Source organism: Octopus sinensis, linkage group LG16 (genome assembly GCF_006345805.1).
Source record: "Octopus sinensis linkage group LG16, ASM634580v1, whole genome shotgun sequence".
In the NCBI taxonomy this organism is placed as follows: domain Eukaryota; kingdom Metazoa; phylum Mollusca; class Cephalopoda; order Octopoda; family Octopodidae; genus Octopus; species Octopus sinensis.
In genome coordinates this window covers 40095738-40115737 of record NC_043012.1, presented here as the reverse complement: position 1 = coordinate 40115737, position 20000 = coordinate 40095738, and the positions used below count along the sequence as shown (strand labels likewise).

Below are 20000 nucleotides of genomic sequence, written 5' to 3'. Positions count from 1 at the left end.
TCATTCATTGGACAATAAACTTTGCTTGCAAAGACCTGTTGAAGCAAGTGAAATCAAAATCGCTGATGTGGCTGATGGCAGTACCACCTGATTGGCACTTGTGCCAGTGGAACGTTAAAAGTACCATCCGAGTGTGATCATTGCCAGGGCCACTGACTGGCCACTGACTCACGCACAGTTTCAGATGTATCCACTTCCACTACAGCTTCCAGCTCATCATTATCCACCTTGGTCTCAGGTCTACCACGGTGCTGATTTTCAAGAGTAAAATCAGCAGACCAGAACTTCTCAAACCATTACCATACAGTGCCCTCATTCGCAACATCTTCACCAAAACACCTCGTTGATGCTTCGAGTTGTCTGGGATGCATTGGTTCCACGATGGAACTCATATTCATAAACAACACAAATTTTTTATCTATCCATGGGTTCACAAAAACTGATTAACAAGAGAAAACTCACAATATAACCAGACGCCATGAATTGCATTTTGGAAAGTGATGATGTATCTCTTCAATGTTGTAAAACAAAGAATTGTCAGGATAAAACATTAGAGTTAATGACTGTCAAACTTGGTGCAGAAGAACATCGGACATTTCATTCTTCAAGACCTGATATATGTATATATATGCGATTGAGAAGGTGAATCTCAATGACCCTTTTTGTGTGCACAATTTGTGACAGACCCTGCCTTTCTTTTGCTGGGCTCATATCTCATTTACGAACCCAAGGAAAACGAACCTCCACCAACTATTCTGCCTATAAATCTGTGCACACCTTTCAATGCAATGCAAATCTAATGGAGGCCTCAAAAGACATCTTAAGATCCACAAAGATCAGAACTTAACTGCAGCTCTTGCTGGTCCAAATTAGATAGGCAATCTCTGTGGGTGCCTTTTCAATAAATTGTCTGGTTTAAAAAGCCACATCAGATGCCATGATGGATCTAAGGTGTAATTACAGGAGGTGGTCAAACTCTGCATAAGGGGTAGACAACAACCATATATATATATATATATATATATATATGCTAGCATGGAAAACGGATGCGAAACGATGATGATGATGATATATATATATGTATATACAGGCTGTCCCAAAAGTCACTGATGGGTTTGAATTTTTAATAACTCATTTGTAACTTTACAAATATATGCATGAAATTTTGATATAATATAAAGGAAATAATGGAAATTAATCTGCACAAGTCAAATTTTACAACACTGCTACATCGCATATGAAAAATGACTTGAATGGCAGCCATTTTCAGTATGGCATGCCTGTGCTCTTTGCAAAACTTGCACCATAACACCCTCAAGTGTTTCAGACCCCACTTCTTTGATTTCTCTATTGATGTTCTTATTCAGTTGCAGCAGGGTCTCTTTCAGGTATCACCACAAGAAAATATTTGGGCTGGTCAAGCCTGGGGAGCATGAAGGGCAGTTGACATTGGCATAGTGGGAGATTATTCTCTCTCCAAAGGTGTCTTGCATTAGAGGGGAAACCATGCCTAGCTCAAATGGAGGAGAGAGAGAGAGAGGAGAATGGGAAGATGGTGAAGGAGAAAGGGGTAGGGGTGAGCAGACCAAGGAGTGGAGAGGGTGGGTAGATTGGTGAATTCAGGATATTGTGAATGGAGAATGGTAGATGGAGAGGGGGTAATGCAATGAGTGGGTACAGGAAGAGAGAGGTGGGTATTAAGAGGATATGTTGTGCGGAAGAGACTCAGCGGTGACATATTGTGTTTAGGGTGGTACACGAGGGAGAATGCAGCAGGAGGCGCAGGGGGGTTGGGAAGATGGGTTGTGTGGGGTGTTTGTTGATGGAGTGGGGAAGATTGGGTACAAGGCTGGGGTGCGTAGACATAAAGGACATGCTTTTAGGGCCTTCAGTTTTGCATAGCTGGGTGGGTCTTCTCAAGCACAGCAAATTGCTAACTGCCTCAGTATATATGTATATATATATGTGTGTGTGCATGTGTGTGTGTGTGTGTATGTGTTGGTATGTGTGTGAGTTGGTGTCTCCTTGTTTTGATGTCACGTAACACACATAAATATCGCTTTCATACTGCAGTGCCTTTTGCTTCAGTTCTTCTGGTCACAGGGAAATCTTACCTCACATGGAAAGAGGTGGGGTTCCCAACAGGAAGGGTACCAACACCAGGCCATAGAAAATCTGCCTTGGCAAATTCCATCCAAACCATTTCAACACAGGGAAGTCGATGTTAAAAACTGATGAAGATGACACATAGACACACAAACATGCATCAATATGGATTTATGGCTGCGTGGTAAGAAGTTTGCTTCCCAAGCACATGGTTCAAGGTTCAGTCCTACTGTGTGACAGCTGAGTCAAGTGCCTTCTACTATAGCCACTGGCCTACAAAAGCCTTTTGGGTGGATTTAGGAGTTTAACTTTGTATTCTATTGTATCTTTTACTTGTTTCAGTCATTAGCCTTGTGAATGGATTTGGTAGATGGAAACTGAAAGAAGCCCAGCGTGCATGCGTGTGTATATGTGTGCATGCGTGTGTATGCGTGTGTGTGTTTGTGTCTGTCCCCCACCATTGTGTTTACATCCCTGTAACTTAGAAGTTTGGTGAAAGAAACTGATAGAATAAGTACCAGGCTTTAGACAAAATTACTGGGAGTATCGTTTCATTCAACTAAGATTCTTCAAGGTGATGCCCCAGCATGGCCACAGTCTAATGACTGAAGCAAGTAAAATATAAAAGACTCACACTCACACACACACTATGCATTCATACATATACACAGTATTAAGTGTTAAACTATACAACATTTGTAGTAAAGATTGTTTGCCAACATAACGTGGCAGTCCTGGTTTAGGACGAATGTTGCTGTGATTTAGCTCCAAGAGACATTGTCTCCAGCTGGCTATACGACACGATCTGTGTCCTTATATTTTCAAATAAGAGAATAACCAGGAAATCACGATTGTTTGAGCTGATTGTTTGAGCGATTGTGTTGTATAGCCAGTTGGAGACGATGCCTCCTGGGGCTAAATTACAGCAACATTCGTCCTAAACCAGAACTGACATGTTATGTTGGCAAATGATCTTTACTACAAAGTACTGTTGCTGAATATCTTTCGTTGAACGATTTACAAATAGTAATTTTCTAATATACAACATTTATACAGTAAAAAAGCCACATTTACAAATGGCAGAGACGACACAAGAGAAGGAGCCTATAAATGGTTGCTCTTTCGGTTAGAAATAACAGTTGAATCTTCTTCAAACCAATCCATTTTCTTTTAAAACTGGAAGAATACATGTGTCTGTAGGATGGTTTTAGGTGCAGGAGTGGCTATGTGGTAAATAGCTTGCTTACCAACCACATGGTTCTGGGTTCAGTCCCACTGCATGGCACCTTGGGCAAGTGTCTTCTACTATAGCCTCGGGTTGACCAAGGCCTTCTGAGTGGATTTAATTGGCAGAAACTGAAAGAAGCCCTATGTATGTATGTATGTATGTATCTATATATATATATATGTATATGTTTGTGTTTGTCCTCTTCACCCTCGCTTCACAACCGATGTTGGTGTGTTTACATCCCTGTAACTTAGTGGTTCAGCAAAAGAGACCTATAGAATAAGTAATAGGCTTACAAAGAATAAGTCCTGGAGGTCAATTTGTTCGATTAAAAGCAGTGCTCCAGCTTGCCTGCAATCAAATGACTGAAACAGGTAAAAGAATACATTATGCATTAAAGAAAGGCTGGATAGTCATGTCTAGAACGCCTGTGATCATAAATCTGCTCAATCTAACTTTGTTATTTTGTTCTGTCTTTTACTCATTTCCGTCATTAGACTGTGGCCATGTTGGGGCAGCATCTTAAAAAATGTTTAGTTGAACAAATTGGCCCTGGGTCTTGTTATTTTTTAAAACTTGGTACTTCTTCGATCAGTCTCTTTTGTTGTTACAGGGGTGTAAACAGACCAACACCGGTTATCAAGTGGTGGTGGTGGTGGTTGTGGTGGGGACAAACACACACACACACATACACACGACAGGCTTCTTTCAGTTTCCATCGACCAAATCTACTCACAAGTGTCTTCTGTAATAGAAGACATTTACACAAGGTGCCGCACGGTTGGGACTGAACTCAGGACCGCATGGTTGAGAAGAAGGCTTCTTACCACACAGCCATGTTTGCACCTATTGCTGATAATTATTTTCTTTTTCTTTTACTCTTTGAATGTAAAACAACAACAACAACAACGATGACAACAGCAACAATAATAAATGCTTCGATTCTGCAGACTCTCTCAGCTTTGTTCTGATAAAATGGCAACATATACATATATTTCATATGCTACTGTTGTTATTGACATTATTATTGTTATTATTATTATTATATTATTATTATTATTGTCAAATAAATACATAAATAATATATAAAGAATATTAAACAATAAAAAACAGCAAGCAGTAGAAACCACCACTGTTGTAAAGACAACTTTTACTTCATCATTATTGTTATTATTATTATTATTATTATTATTATTATTACTTCCTTACTTTATACAATAAACTTGATGAAAATATCATAGCAAATTCTTATTCATTTCAATAATGGTAAAAATGTAATACCGTCAAAAATGTGTATTTGCGTGTGTATTTGTGTGTGTGTGTATTTGTGTGTGTGTATGTGTGTGTGGTGTGTGTGTGTGTGTAAACTACCAAACACTCATGCTCTAAAATATATTTATCTTATTTTTTTTATCTTGAATTAATAATATAATCAATGTAGGTGTGTGATTAACACGCACATTCCATATTTACTTTAGCATATTGTAAAGCATGCATATCACACACTCACACACTCACACACATGCACTCACACACACACATATACATTTGTACATATATGCAAGTAAATATGCTGATGCATTGATATATGTGGAATCACAGATATATAAACTCATATGTTTGTACAGACACACACACATACATACACACACACATATATGAATTCACACAAATATATATACATAAACAAATGAACTGTATATATCTTTAGACATAATATGTATATATAATGTGTATGTGTATATATTATAGGTAAATTTATATAACTTAAATTTTTGTATATATATATATATATATATATATATATATATATATATATATTTCATATAATATGCTTACATACATTACATATATATATATGTTTGTGTATACATATATATACGTTTATGTTATCATATATATATATTTTTATATTTATATATATACATTTATATATATATTTATCTATATATACATATTATTATATATATATATTTATTCATATATATATACATATATATACATATATATATATACATATAAATATATTTATATGTATATATTTATATGTATATATATATTTTATATGCATTTATATGTATCATACATACATTTACACATTATATACACATGTAAATATATTATATAGATATATTATATCATCATCATTGTATCTATTATATATATGTATATATATCATATGTACATTATATACACGCATATACATATATATACTTAATACATGTATATATATATATATAAAGATGTATATATATATATATATTATAATATATATATATATATATATATATAATATATATATATAATTATATATATATATATAATAATATATAATATATATAATAATATATAATATATATAATATATATAATAATATAATATATATATATAATATATATATATAATAATATAATATATATATATATAATATATAATATAATATATAATATATATTATATATAATATATAATATATATATATATATATATATATAATATTATATATATAGGTACATATGTATGTACACACACATACACACACACACATACAGATAATTCTGAAAAGACTAATACAGGGGAAAGGTTAATGCCGTTACCTTTTATATTTCTGGTATTATCACGTCTCGAAATATTCGGTTGTTGGATTAACGAGCCAATCTAATTAGTTCTGGAAATAATGTTTACTGTCTATACAACACTAGTATTAATGTCTGTGTGTGTGTGTGTGTCACTGAGAGGGGAGAGAAAGTGGGAGGAGAGAGAGACTTGGATTAGAGGACATTTCTATACAGTTAAGGGATTTATGCTAGAATCAATACACGGCTCTGGTATTAATGTTTACAGTCTGTACAAAGAGTAGGATTAATGGTGGCAAAGCGTGGCATAGCTTTCTGTCTATCTATCCATCCCTATGTGCATGTGTGTGTGTGTGCATGTGTATATCTATCCATCTATTTATATGTATGTATCTATCTATCTGTCCATCTATCTGTCTACCTATCTGCCTGCCTGCTTGCCTGCCTGCCTGTCTGTCTGTCTATCTATCTATCTATCTGTGTATATATGTGTATATATGTAGGTGTGGGCTTGGTTGTCATGTGAAGAAGTTTGCTTTCCAACCAAATGGTTTTCAGTTCAATTCCTTACGCATGGAGCCATAAGCCAGCGGCTTCAAATATGGCTCCAAAATGGCCAATGCTTTGTGAGTGAATTCAATGGAAGAAAACAGTTGGAAGCTTCAAATGTACACACACACACATCTTACATATGTGTGTGTGTGTGTATCTGTATGTATGCATGTACCATCATCACCATCATCAGCATCATTTAATGTCCACTTTCCATGCTGGTACAGGTTGGCAACCTGGAGAGCCACAACCAGGTTCCATATATATATATGTCTTGGCTTGGTTGCCATAACTGAATGTCTGCTACACACAAAAAATATGACAACAAACTTATTTAATTTCCAATTTTTTCTTATTTTCTAATCCTGGACTTTGAATTTTCAGTATTTGTGAAGATGGATATACACACAGAAGCTGGAAATATTTCGTAAAAGTCACTTAATGTAGCAAATACAAAAATTCTTATCCTGTTCGATTAAAGGAAAAAAAAAAAAAGGTAAAAGTCTTTAAATATGCTTCCATGTTGTTTCCACTTTTACTTTTTACTTATAACGTTTGATCTATATGGAATCTTAACCCCTTTTCAATTATGTGTGTGTGTGTGTGTGTGTGTGTATGGGTGTGTATATAAATATATATGAGTGTGTGTGTGTATGTATAGATATATGTGTGCATATATAAATATGTATGTGAGTATATAAATGTGTGTGTGCATGTGTATATAAATGTGTCTGTGTGTGTGTGTATATATATATATATAAGTATATATATGTGTGTGTGTGTGTATAAATATATGTGTGTGTATGTATATTAATATGTGTGCATGTGTATAAATATATGAGTGTGTATGTATGTATGTGTGTATGTGTATGTGTAAATATATGTGTGTACGTATATAAATATATGTGTGTATGTGTGTGTATATAAATATATACATGTGAGTATATAAATATATATGTGTATGTGTGTATGTATATAAATATATATGAGTCTGTGTGTGTATATATGTGTATGTGTGTGTGTGTATATATATATATAAACATATATGTATGTGTATATATATAAATATAATATATATGTGCGTGTGTGTTTGTGTATATATATATAAATACATATGTGTGTGTGTTTGTGTATATATAAATATATATGTGTGTGTGTGTGTATATAAATATGTATATGTGTGCGTATATATATAAATATATGTGTGTGTGTATATATATGAATATATGTGTGTGTATATAAATGTGTGTGTGTGTAGAAACCATGCCAGACTGGAACTTGGCACCAATCTCCAGCTTACCAATTCCAGTCAAACCGTCCAACTCATGCCAGCATGGAAAGCAGACACTAAACGATGATGATGCTGATGATCTCATGACAAGTGAAGCTCCTTGAAATGTTTCTTCTGCATCTAGTTATAGACACTCCCTAGTCATAATCACTCTTGATGCCAAAAACACAGTAAGCCAGTGATAGGTTTGTTGCGAGCCGCTGTATAACTACTCTGTTATTGTACACAAATGATGCTGTAAATTCTACCAATAAAGGAAAAATAATGCCAAAACCCATGGAGGAGTTCAGAAATGACAAATAGTCTTTAAATAGTTTGGATGTTGTTTACAATTTATTTTTCTTTTCAAATTTTCAGTTCATTGTTAAAACTAACTAAATCAACAGAACTAAATTAATTTTTACTCCTTAAAACAAAATTTATACTGTTTAGTGACTTTTATTATCTTCCTATTTCCACCAATTACTACATCGTTCTAACTGCTATCAATCACTTAGCAAATGCCTTGAGACTCATAAAGCTTGCTTTACAGAACTTTTTATGATGTAATTTTCTGAAGCAGCTGTGTGTTGTTGTTTCAACAACAGCTTTCTAGCCTAAAAACCTGTTACCATATCTTCATTTTTGTCTTCTGAAAGTAGGGTAATACCCAGGAGGTTGGTAGGTGTTGAATTCATAGACTGAGGATTGTAAATCAACAAAGCATTCACCGTTTTCTATCTGAAAATTTCATGAAATTTCATAATTGCTGTGAAACTATATTTCCATATGGTACATGTTTACAGCTAAGTTGACTGATCACTTTATGTGAATTGTTTATTATTCAGGCTGATTGTCATGGTGATAGTCTACTCATTTAACCCTTTCAATACTAACCCGGCTAAAACCGGCTCTGGCTCTGTTGTACAAATGTCTTGTTTTCAAAAGTTCAGAATTAAAATCTTCCACCAAACCTTAGTCACAATTTATGATCCTAACACCAGCTTATTGATAACAAAGTTATTTTACTAAATTCTTTGTTATATTTATAATTAATTGAAAGAAACACAGAGCATCTCAACAGAAATATGTTAACGAAGGGGTTAAGCAACTGCCTGGAGGCTCATTGGTGGTTTAAGGCAGTACAAAGCAAATAAAGGAGAAGCCAGTTGCTGTGATTAATACATAACAATGTGAATGAAGCTATAGATGTGAAATGGAATAATAATGATTCATAGATCTTGAGTTCAAATCAAGGGTAGTCGTTTCATTCTGCATTGAGGAAGACATTTAATGCTATGTCAGGGAAGAGGTACAAAATCACCAGGCAGTGTTAGACTTTTGCCTTATATAAGTAGAAATATATCCTATTTAGTGTGTCTTAAGAGGGTCATTACACCAATAGCAACAACATACACACACTGGTTCAATATCACTTCCTTATTATTAGTCAGGCAGTTAAATTCCTAACCCTTTATCTAATTGCTTGTTTAATGTGCTGGTTAAACAAACAACTTACCGATTGTTTAACCAGCACATTAAATAAATGATCAATTAGTTAATTGGTTAAATATTTAACCAATTGACTACCAATAAAGAAGTGATGTTAAACCAGTGCATGTGTTGTTATTATTGGCATAATGACCCTTCCAGGACACATGATTTGTTTCAACACAAACTTACATCAAGAATCTTGAAAACCAAATACAAAAACGAAATACATCATATTTACTTGCTGATTTAAAACCCTGAAGGTATAATCATCGTTAAAACCCCTCTTGGACTAAGAGAGCATTTCTATTTGACAAGCTCTTGAGATTTGATATGAAATTACCAAACAAATGAGTGGGTAACACACTTCAATTTTAGAAACTCGTTGGGATCTGAAATATTTACAAGACTGGAAGAGGAAGTCCAGTATTATGTGTGTAGTTGTTTAAACCCAAATTAAACTACTGCTCATAGCTTAATGTCCATAATCCATGCTGGTATTGATCAAAGGTATTCCAAATATAACTATCATGCCTTTTATTCAGACATTGAAACTAGGAAGACAATATATGAGTTGAGGAAGTCGGCAAGCTGGCAGAAATGCTTTGCGGTATTTCATCTGCCATTACGTTCCGAGTTCAAATTCCGTCGAGGTTGACTTTGCCTTTCATCCTTTTGGGGTTGATAAATTAAGTACCAGTTGCATATTGGGGTCAATCTAATAAACTGGCTACTTCCTCAAAAATTTTGGGCCTTGTGCCTAGTGTAGAAAAGAATATATGAGTTGAGGAAGGTTTAACTGTTATTTCTAACATATCCAGAGTTGTAAGAATATCATTGACAGTCTTTGAGGAACATTAGTCTAAACCAACTCATAATGTATTCCTAGGTTGACGCATCCAATTTTAAGAATCTCATGTTAGATATTTCCAAAAACTGACTCCAATTTCCAAGAACAAAAATCTCTTCACCATCCTCATCATGGAAACTTAATTTTTAAAAATTGCAGAATAAAATTGCATTTAAGAGTTTTCTTCTGAAGAGATTGACTGAAAAATAAAGTCATTTTTCAAACACAGCTACCACTGCTACTGCTACACAAAATAAATAAATACATAAATAATAGTAATAATAATAATAATAATAATAATAATAATAATAATAATAATAATAATAATAAAGTAAAAGAAATAATATTATTGGTTAACATTATTATTAAAATTATCTATTTGTTCTCTGATGTATGTGTGTGCATACACACCTGAACACACACATTGTTATGCATATATATACATATATATGAATACATACAAACGTGTGTGTGTGTGTGTATACTTTGCATAAACACACACACATATAAACATGTGTGTGTGCGTACTTTGCACACTCGCACAAACACACGTATTTGCACATACTGATATGTGTGTATATGCATATAAGCATATATCAGTGTGTATATATATATATATAATACACACACACACACTCGCATACACACACACATACATACATACACACATACATACAGAAATTGACATATGTGTTTGTGTGCACGTGTCTGCATCTGTGCGCCTTAATTATAAATATTTTAGTACATTTTCCAAACTCTGTTCAAATGTATTGAATGATTAACATTTAAATATTAAAACCGCCACAAGGCATAATTAACATATGAATAAAGTTTAAAGCATGTCTATAGTTGGTTATTGTGGTTTGATTAAATAATAATGACGTATCTCGAGACGGATAACCGGTCGCATGAAGAACATATTGGACTGCTAGAATTTCACTTGGACGGGGGGGGGGGTTAGAGGGTGGCACACACAAGCATTCTGCTCTATCTTCTCTCCTTTACTCGTTTCAGCCATTAGATTGCGGTCAGACTACGGCCATGCTGGGGCACTGCCTCGAAGAGTTTTTAGTTGAAGGAATCAACCCGAGTACTTTTTTTTCCTTTTTCAAGCCTGGTACTTTTTCTATCAGTCTCTTTTGCTGAACTGCTAAGTGATAGGGATGCAAACACACCAGCACCAGATGTCAACTAGTGGTGGGGGACAAACACAGACACACACATAGAGCCATCTAAGAATCCACAAGTCAGAAAATATACACACTCATGTATTTTACTGAGAGAATGAATAGATTAATTGATGTGTACAGTATTATATATCCAATATGGCTGATCTTAACCCTGTTACAAAACTGATGGGTAAGATTGGCTGTAATGGGGTGTATATATATATATAATGATGTAGACTTCCATTAGTATTTATGATGGTCTTCTTTCAGTTTCTGTTTACCAAATCCACTCACAAGGCTTTGGTTGGCCTGAGGTTACAGAAGAAGACACTTGACCAAGGTGCCTTGTAATGAAACTGAACTTAGAACCATATGGTTGGGAAGCAAGCTTCTTACCACACAGCTGCTCCTGCACCTGTATATTGTTGTTCCACAATATTCCTGAGTACTGTACTTCCTTTCAGATCCAGAACCATTTGCTTGCCAATTGAACTTGCACTTGTGTGTATGTATGCCTACATATATACACACATGCGTACTTAGATATGTTAGAAAAATGCCATAATCTGGAGAAGTAAGGGTATTCAAGAAAAGACAAAGTGAGACCAGCTAACACAAACTTCACCAACATAATTTGTTAGCAGAACAGTGAAAATATGCGAGAGTTTCCTAAAATGAGATATGTAGTAATTATCATGGTATATATTTTATTCAAACTGAAATGACGGAAGTGTTGTTTTCCTTTGTCAGAAACCAGACCCCTACCACACAGCCACACCTGTGCCTATAGAGCCACTCCTGCATGTCATAATCATCATTGTTTAACGTCTGCATTCTATGCTAGCATGGGTTGGATGGTTCGACCCGAGTATGGGAAGCCAGAAAGCTGCACCAGGCTCCAGTCTGATCTGGCAGTGTTTCTACAGCTGGATGCCCTTCCTAACACCAACCACTCTGTGAGTGTAGTGGGCGCTTTTTATGTGCCACTGGCACAGGGGCCAGAGAAAGCCAATCAATGGTGGCGCTGGCATCAGCCATGTTCGGATGGTGCTTTTTATGTGCCACCGACATGGGTGTCACAACTACAATTTCCATTTGATTTTTATTTTGATGTTGATGTACTTGACTCAATAGGTCTCTTCAAGTACAGCGGGTCGCTCTACAATCCAAGGTAAGCACAATAGGTCGCCCTACGATCCAAGGGATAAATTTAAAGTTTATTCCATTCGGAGCATATTAGAATATAAAATAGAACTTGTTCATCCTTAGAATCACCAAATAGCCGGTATTATTCCAACTCGAGGCTTGGGCATGAAAATCAAAGATTTACGTAAGGGGACAGTGATTATCTATCACCTGAGGAGATACCACTGGATCCCATTTTACAGGTAAACCGTAGCTTAATTAAAATCCTGTGTATATGTGGATCTATGTGGTACTGAAACATGTGTAGTGTTTATTAAATAGCTGTCTAAATGTACTCCTTCCTGTTGATTGTATTCATTCAATTTTTTTATGCATGTATGTATATATATATATACACACACATAGACACACACTCATATATATATATACACACATAGACACACACTCATATATATATATGTATGTGTGTGTGTGTGTGTGTGTGTGTGTATCAGGATACTCTCTATCTATTGTCAGAACTTAGTTTTTGATTCACATAAATTCTTTCACATTCTATCCATCTGCTTGTCTGCCTACATCCATCCATCTATCTACACACACATATTTACACCTATATAGACATGCATGCATACACACATACACATGCATACACACATACACAACTATATGTATGATAGTATTAACAATGATATCCCAGTATTTCCTCATAGCTACACAAACACACACATACTTACACAACACATACATAAATAACTGAATGTGAACCACATATACTCGTTCACATAAACACACAAACTCACATAGTCACACACACACACACACACACACGCCCATACCCCTTTCCCATGGGTATCCTTCAATACAGTGTCACAGTCTGCCATAAACTGTTGTGAAACGAAAACTTCTCCATCCCCACCGAATAAAGGAGTTTAATTGTAAAACAATTAACATCGAAATAACCTCAGAGCTTTCTGGAACATAAATCTAGACGTATATTTAAGCATGTGATGGATGCCAGTGCCTCCTGACTGGCACCCATGCCGGTGGCACATAAAAAGCACCATTCGAGCATGGCTTATGCCAATGCTATTTAACTGGCTCCCATGCTGGCGGCACGTAAAAGGCACCCATTACACTCTTGGAGTGGTTGGTGTCAGGAAGGGCATCCAGCATTAGAAACCTTGCCAAGTCAGATTGGGGCCTGGTGCAGCCTCCTGGCTTGCCAGTTCTCAGGTAAACAATCCAACCCATGCCAGCATGGAACGCAGACGTTAAACCATGATGATGATGATTATTATGATATATATGTTATTTTATTCTTTTACTTGTTTCAGTCAGGTGACTGCGACCATGCTGCAGCATCACCTTGAAGGGTTTTAGTCGAACAAATCGACCCCAGGATTTATTTCTTGAGCCTAGTACTTATTCTATCGCTCTATTTTGCTGACCCACTAAGTTACGAGGGATGTAAATGCACCAACACCGGTTGTCAAGCGGTGATGGGAGGGGAAAACAGACACAAAGACACACACATATATGATGGCCTTCTTTCTGTTTCCATCTATCACATCTACTACTATAACCTGAGGCTATAATAAAAATCATTTGCCCAATGTGCCATGCAGTGGGACTGAACACAGAACCATGTAGTTGGGAAGCAAGCTTCTTACTACAGAGCCACACCTGCGCCTATGGATATATATATATATATATATATATATAGGTATATAGATATATATCTATGGTTATATACACCCAACACATTCCTACACATTCAAATATAGACATGCATATACATACGTAAGCATCCAGTTACAGTAATACAAACTGTTAGGAAGTACGTATCAGCATGTTTGAGTGTGTATATGGATCCACACACACAATATATACATACATGTAACATGTGTATGTGTATACATACACACATGCATATTAACATATAAGTATATATATATATGTGTGTGTGTGTGTATGTCTATATATATGTGTGTATCCGTGTGTGTGTGTATATATATATATATATATATGTGTGTGTGTAATCACCCATATGCCATAAAATAGATTATAGGGAAATATCAATGTGTGTGTGTGTACACATGTATATTCATATACATGTGTATATGCATGCAATACACATGTATATACATGTGTACACACACATATACATATTTGTGTACACACACATACACACACACACACATATATATATGTGTATGTAAATATATGCACAGCTGTTCACATACGTCTACAATAAAGTTTTACATACAATAAATATTTTTTTTTAATTCTTGATATCATTCATCTTTTGTTGCGAAGTAAAAGTTGAATAACAATTTGTAAAAACAAAATTCTAAAAAATATTTTTGAAAGCATAATTTGTAGCAGGAAAATCTCACGAAAATATCGAATCATAGTTCTGATCTTTTAACACCCAATTCTTAATCTATTTGATATTTTCAATAAAATTCCATAATTCCTGAAAACAAATGGAAAAAATGCTAGTTTCTGATATTTTTCCAAACAATCTTCCTGCAATTGGTAAAATCTACCCAAAATTCTTACTCTTCTTTGTGGAAAGACAAACAATGTAGGTGTGAATGAAAGTTTTAAATAATACACACTGAAGATTTTTCTTGCAAATATTTAATATAGAGGGCGTTAGATTATAAATTCACTTGTGTGATGGAAAAAAAGTCTAACTTGCTGTACAAGGAGGTGCTGAAAAGTTCCTGGCTTTAAGCGTATAGGCCTGGTTGGAGACCCCACCTTCTGAGTTCTTTTACAGGGCTTAGAAGAACTGAAGGACCACTGCAAGTAAGTGTGTGAATCTGAGAGGAGAATATGTTGAATAAAATCATAATTAACTGATCCACCTGTATTTTGTTTTACCCAAAACTAGGAACTTTTCAACAAGCCTCTCATATATATATATATATACACACACATGCATACATATACACATCTCACATACATGTGTATATGCATGCAATACACATGTATATATATGTACACACACATATAAATATATATGTATATATATAGAGTGTGAGTACCTTGAGAGAAAAGTTGGACCTAAGAAGCATCAGTTGTGGGGTGCAAGAGAGATGACAGCACTGGTATGGTCGTGTGGCAAGAATGGATGAAGACAAGTGTGTGAAAAAGTGCCACACCCTAGTGGTTGAGGGAACCTGTGGAAGAGATAGACCCAGGAAGACCTGGGACGAGGTGGTGAAGCACGACCTTCGAACATTAGGTCTCACTGAGGCAATTACTAGTGACCAATACCTTTGGAAATATGCTGTATGTGAGAAGACCCGGCAGGGCAAGTGAGACCATAACCCGTGGCCTGTACTTGGGATGTAGCCAGTCCACTTATGCCTACCTTTCCTCCTTGTGACACAAAACTCTGCTTGTGAAGACCTGTTGAGGCAAGTGAAATCGAAATCGATCAAAAAAATCAATGGAATTGTAGTTGTGATACCAGTACCGGTGGCACATAAAAAGATCCATCCGAACGTGGCTGTTGCCAGCACCGCCTCGACTGGCCTCTGTGCAGGTGGCACGTAAAAAGCACCAACCAATTGTAGCCGTTGCCAGCCTCCCCTGGCTCCTGTGTCGGTGGCATGTAAAAAGCACCCACCATACTCACGGAGTGGTTGGCGTTAGGAAGGGCATCCAGCCGTAGAAACACTGCCAGATCAGATTGGAGCCTGGTGCAGCCTCCTGGCTTCCCAGACCCCGGTCGAACCGTTCAACTCATGCTAGCATGGAAAACGGACGTTAAACGATGATGATGATGATACATATTTTGTATCTTATCTAAATTAACTATTGCTTAACCACCCTCTCCCACCGTCTCCAATGAAGGGATATAATAAATATCCTGGAAGCAGCTGTAAGACCTATTTATAAATGTTCTAAAATCTTCACAGCCTTTTCATACATATGTATGTCTATATATATATATATATATATATATATATATATATATATATATGTATGTATGTTTCCAGAAATTAGTTTAAAGGGATATATTATCTTGGCAGTTATTCTGTTACATCTTAATTTGGTTTCAGATGCTGGCTAATCCCAATGGTCCTTTTGTGATACCCAATCTAACAATAAGTTGCTAGACTCTGGCAACTTATCTTGCTGGGTAAATTCGAGTATCCTATTCAGGACTATTCAGGACTGCGTAACTTCCAAAGGGTAAATAATAGCATTATTAATGGTAAGGAGAATGCATTTGAGTCCAGTAAAGGATGCTGTAAATTATGGATGTGAAAAATCCCTATTTCCCTTATCCTTATTTATACCCCCCCTCCCACACAAACATGCACACACACACGTGTATGTTTGTATATATAAGTATAATATATGCCATGACAGGAGACTGAGACCTTTGGAAATATGCTGTGATTGAGAAGACCCAGCAACTAAAGTGAGATCACAGCCATGGCCGATGCCAGTGTTGCATGTCTGGCTTACTTAAGAGTACCCTTGATGCATTGGGTGATATGATATGCTTGAGAAGATCTGTTGAGTCAAGTAAAACCAAAATCGTAGCTGTGGCCATTGCCCCCTGGCTGGCTCCCATTCTGGTGACGCTTAAAATGTATCATCTGAATATGGTTGATGCCAGTGTCCCCTGAATTGTTCCCATGCTGGTGGCATGTAAAAAGCACCATCTGAACATGATCAATGCAAGGGCTGCCTGACTGGCTCCCATGCCGGTGGCATGTAAAAAGCACCATCCAAATGTGGCTGATGCCAGTGCCCCCTGACTAGCTCCCGTGCTGGTGGCACACGAAGAGCACTATCCGAGTGGGATCGATGCCAGGCCCGCCTGCCTGGCTCCTGTGCTGGTGGCATGTAAAAAGCACCCACTACACTCTTTGAGTGGTTGGCTTTAGGAAGGGCATCCAGCTGTAGAAGCATTGCCAGATCAGATTGGGGCCTGGTGCGGCTGCTGGCTCTCCAGACCTCAGTCAACTGTCCAACCCATGCCAGCATGGAAAACAGACATTAAACGATGATGGTGATGATATATATATATAATATATATATATATATATAGATATATATACATGAGGGGTGTGCTGAAAAGTTCCAGACTTTAAGGGCATCGTGAAAGGTCTAGTTGGAGACCCAACCTTCTGAGTTCTTTTTACAGGACTGCTGCAATAAGTGTGTGAATCTGAGAAGGGGGATATGTTGAATAAAATCATAATTAACTGGCCCTCTTGTATTTTCTTTTACCAAAAGCCAGGAACTTTCCAGGTTTGATCAGAGTTGGTAATCCAGAGAGCAGTCTCAGGTTCCAATCATCTGTTTTGGCTTAGCTTCTACAGCTACATGCCTTTCCTAATGCCAGCCACCTTATAGAGTATACTGGATGTCTTTTATGTGTCACTGGTATGGTACCCTTCTATGTGTCACCGTCATGGATGCCTTTTATGTGCCACCAGCACAAGTGCCTTGTACATGTCACTGACAAGGGTTCCTTTCATATATATATATATACGAGCAAAACGCCCCCCCCCGTCCGATGGACAGTGCTGAATCATATCTGCTGAATAAAGAGCAATCAGTGTTTCCTTTTCATTAAAAAGTAATTAAGCATGCTTTTATTTCAATAAAATTTTTGGCTGTTTTTTTGGCAAAAAAAAACTTCTTGAGAAACCAAATAGTCTTTCCTTCCTTCATGCCAAGTTTGAAGAAAATCTCTCTTTTGCATCTTACTTTTTTGGTCTCATAAATATACTGCATTTTGTGGCATTATTTCAAGCCAGCCAGCTTTTTTTGCGCAAACTGCATGTGCATTTTTCTTGTGCATGCGTAGTATTGATCGCAACAGGTGATGTACTTGTGCATACAAATGCACGTTCCCATGGCTTTATCGATTGTATTCTCACATGGAATCGATTTTTGTAATTTTTTCAAGACTTATACACACCCTGATATGTCTGTATCTACATATCAAATTTGAGCGCAATCGGATGGAGGATGCCTGAGATCCTAGAAGACACACACAGACAGACAGAATGGATTTTATATAATATATATATATATATATATATATATATATACTATATATATACATATATATACGAGAGCTAGATCTGATAGAAATAACAGCCACATTTCCTCAAAACGCAAAGTATTATTAAGAAATATTTGTCAATGTGATCTGAGATACTTTGGTTCTGGAGAAAATATTGGATAGGTACGACTGGAATATTTCTGCAGTTTTTATCTGAGGTTTTGCCTGCTCAAGCTTTAACCATCTACACAACAACAACGACAACAACAGAAATAATGGTAATAGCAACAACAAAAACAATAACAACAAGAAGCCAATCAAATGTCGCATCAAGAAGAAGTGTTGGTTACTCACCGTCTAACTTATTAGTACACAAGAAAGATAATCCTGAATCCATTGCTTGCCATAATAGTTTGACATTGTTTGGACAATTTGGCCACTCATTTTTGGCACAATGTAGAGCATTCACCGTCACACTGCAAGAAGAAGAAGAAGAAGAAAACGTTAGAAATATGGAAACAGAACAAAACAAAATAGAAACAAATTCTTGATTTCAGTTTTTTTCTTTTTTTTTTTCCAGTTGTCAAGAATTAACTTTACTGATGCTGCAGGGAAGGTCACTAGTTGGATTTCAATAGAGGGGAAGGGTGGGTGGGGGGCACAAGGATTTGGCTACGACTGAGATGCAAGCTGGGATTTGATCAGCCCACGGCTGGGTTTACTGTGTGAGTGGGTCCGGGTTTTGATGTTGAAGGACTTGATATGAAACCCCTGAGAGTTCAAAAACATTACCAATGATGCATCCCAGAATGTTTGTGAGAGGAATCTTGAAACTTTAAGGAATGGAAAAGAAAAAATAAGTAAAAAGCCACAACCAAATGTTGGTGTTGTAACTGTCGTGGTTGTAGTAGTATCTGTTTTTGTATTATTATTATTATTATTATTATTTTCAGATACACACAACAGATTAGATTGTTGGAAAAGTAAAAATCCTACCATCAGGCTACAATAATTAACCTTAGATGCCAAGAACCCTCCTAAGTATCTTAGCTGTCCCTAAAAAACACTGTTTTCTGGTGTTGCACTAAACTGGGTTTTATGCCTATTTCCTTTATCCATCTGTTCAGATCTTTAGGGATCGTTCCCAATATGCTTGTAACTACTGGGATACATTTTACCTTCCCTTTTCATAGTCTCTCCGTAATTCAAAAGCTGGGTCCTGGTACTTTGCTATTATTTCTAAACCTCTCATATTGATTTTTTCATCATTTCGGACTGGAATGTCAATTATCTGGCTCTTTTTATTCTCTTTATCTACTACTACTAAATCAGGCCTTCTATATTTTGTCTGCCTTTATGTTCTGAGTTCAATTTCTGCCAAGGTCAACTTTGCCTTTCCTCCAGTCAGCCACCAGTTCTTCCCCCACTGCTAAAATTGCAGGCCTTGTGCCTTTAGTAGAAATAATGATAATTTCGCTTTTCATATTTAGTTTGCAAAATTCTTTATATAAATTCATGTTTTGGAACATATCTTATTGTGTCTGGGGAGATTCATTCTCTTTTAATGCTT

At 36.1% G+C, this 20000-nt stretch overlaps 1 protein-coding gene and 1 long non-coding RNA gene across 3 annotated transcripts in view; both read right to left on the bottom strand.

The window, feature by feature from the left end:
* LOC118766570 overlaps positions 1 to 5360 on the bottom strand; it is a 12773-nt gene extending 7413 nt beyond the window's left edge. The window contains exons 1-2 of the long non-coding RNA XR_005002511.1: positions 5337 to 5360; positions 4123 to 4126 (exon numbers count right to left, since the gene is read on the bottom strand). This is a non-coding gene — a long non-coding RNA (uncharacterized LOC118766570). The remainder of the gene's footprint in view (positions 1 to 4122; positions 4127 to 5336) is intronic.
* The window catches only part of LOC115220514, a 627919-nt gene that overhangs the window by 89274 nt on the left and 518645 nt on the right, over positions 1 to 20000 (bottom strand). For both annotated transcript variants that reach the window (XM_036510020.1, XM_029790651.2), the window contains exon 3: positions 18785 to 18906. In XM_036510020.1, coding sequence (XP_036365913.1) covers positions 18785 to 18906 — 122 coding nt within the window. The remainder of the gene's footprint in view (positions 1 to 18784; positions 18907 to 20000) is intronic.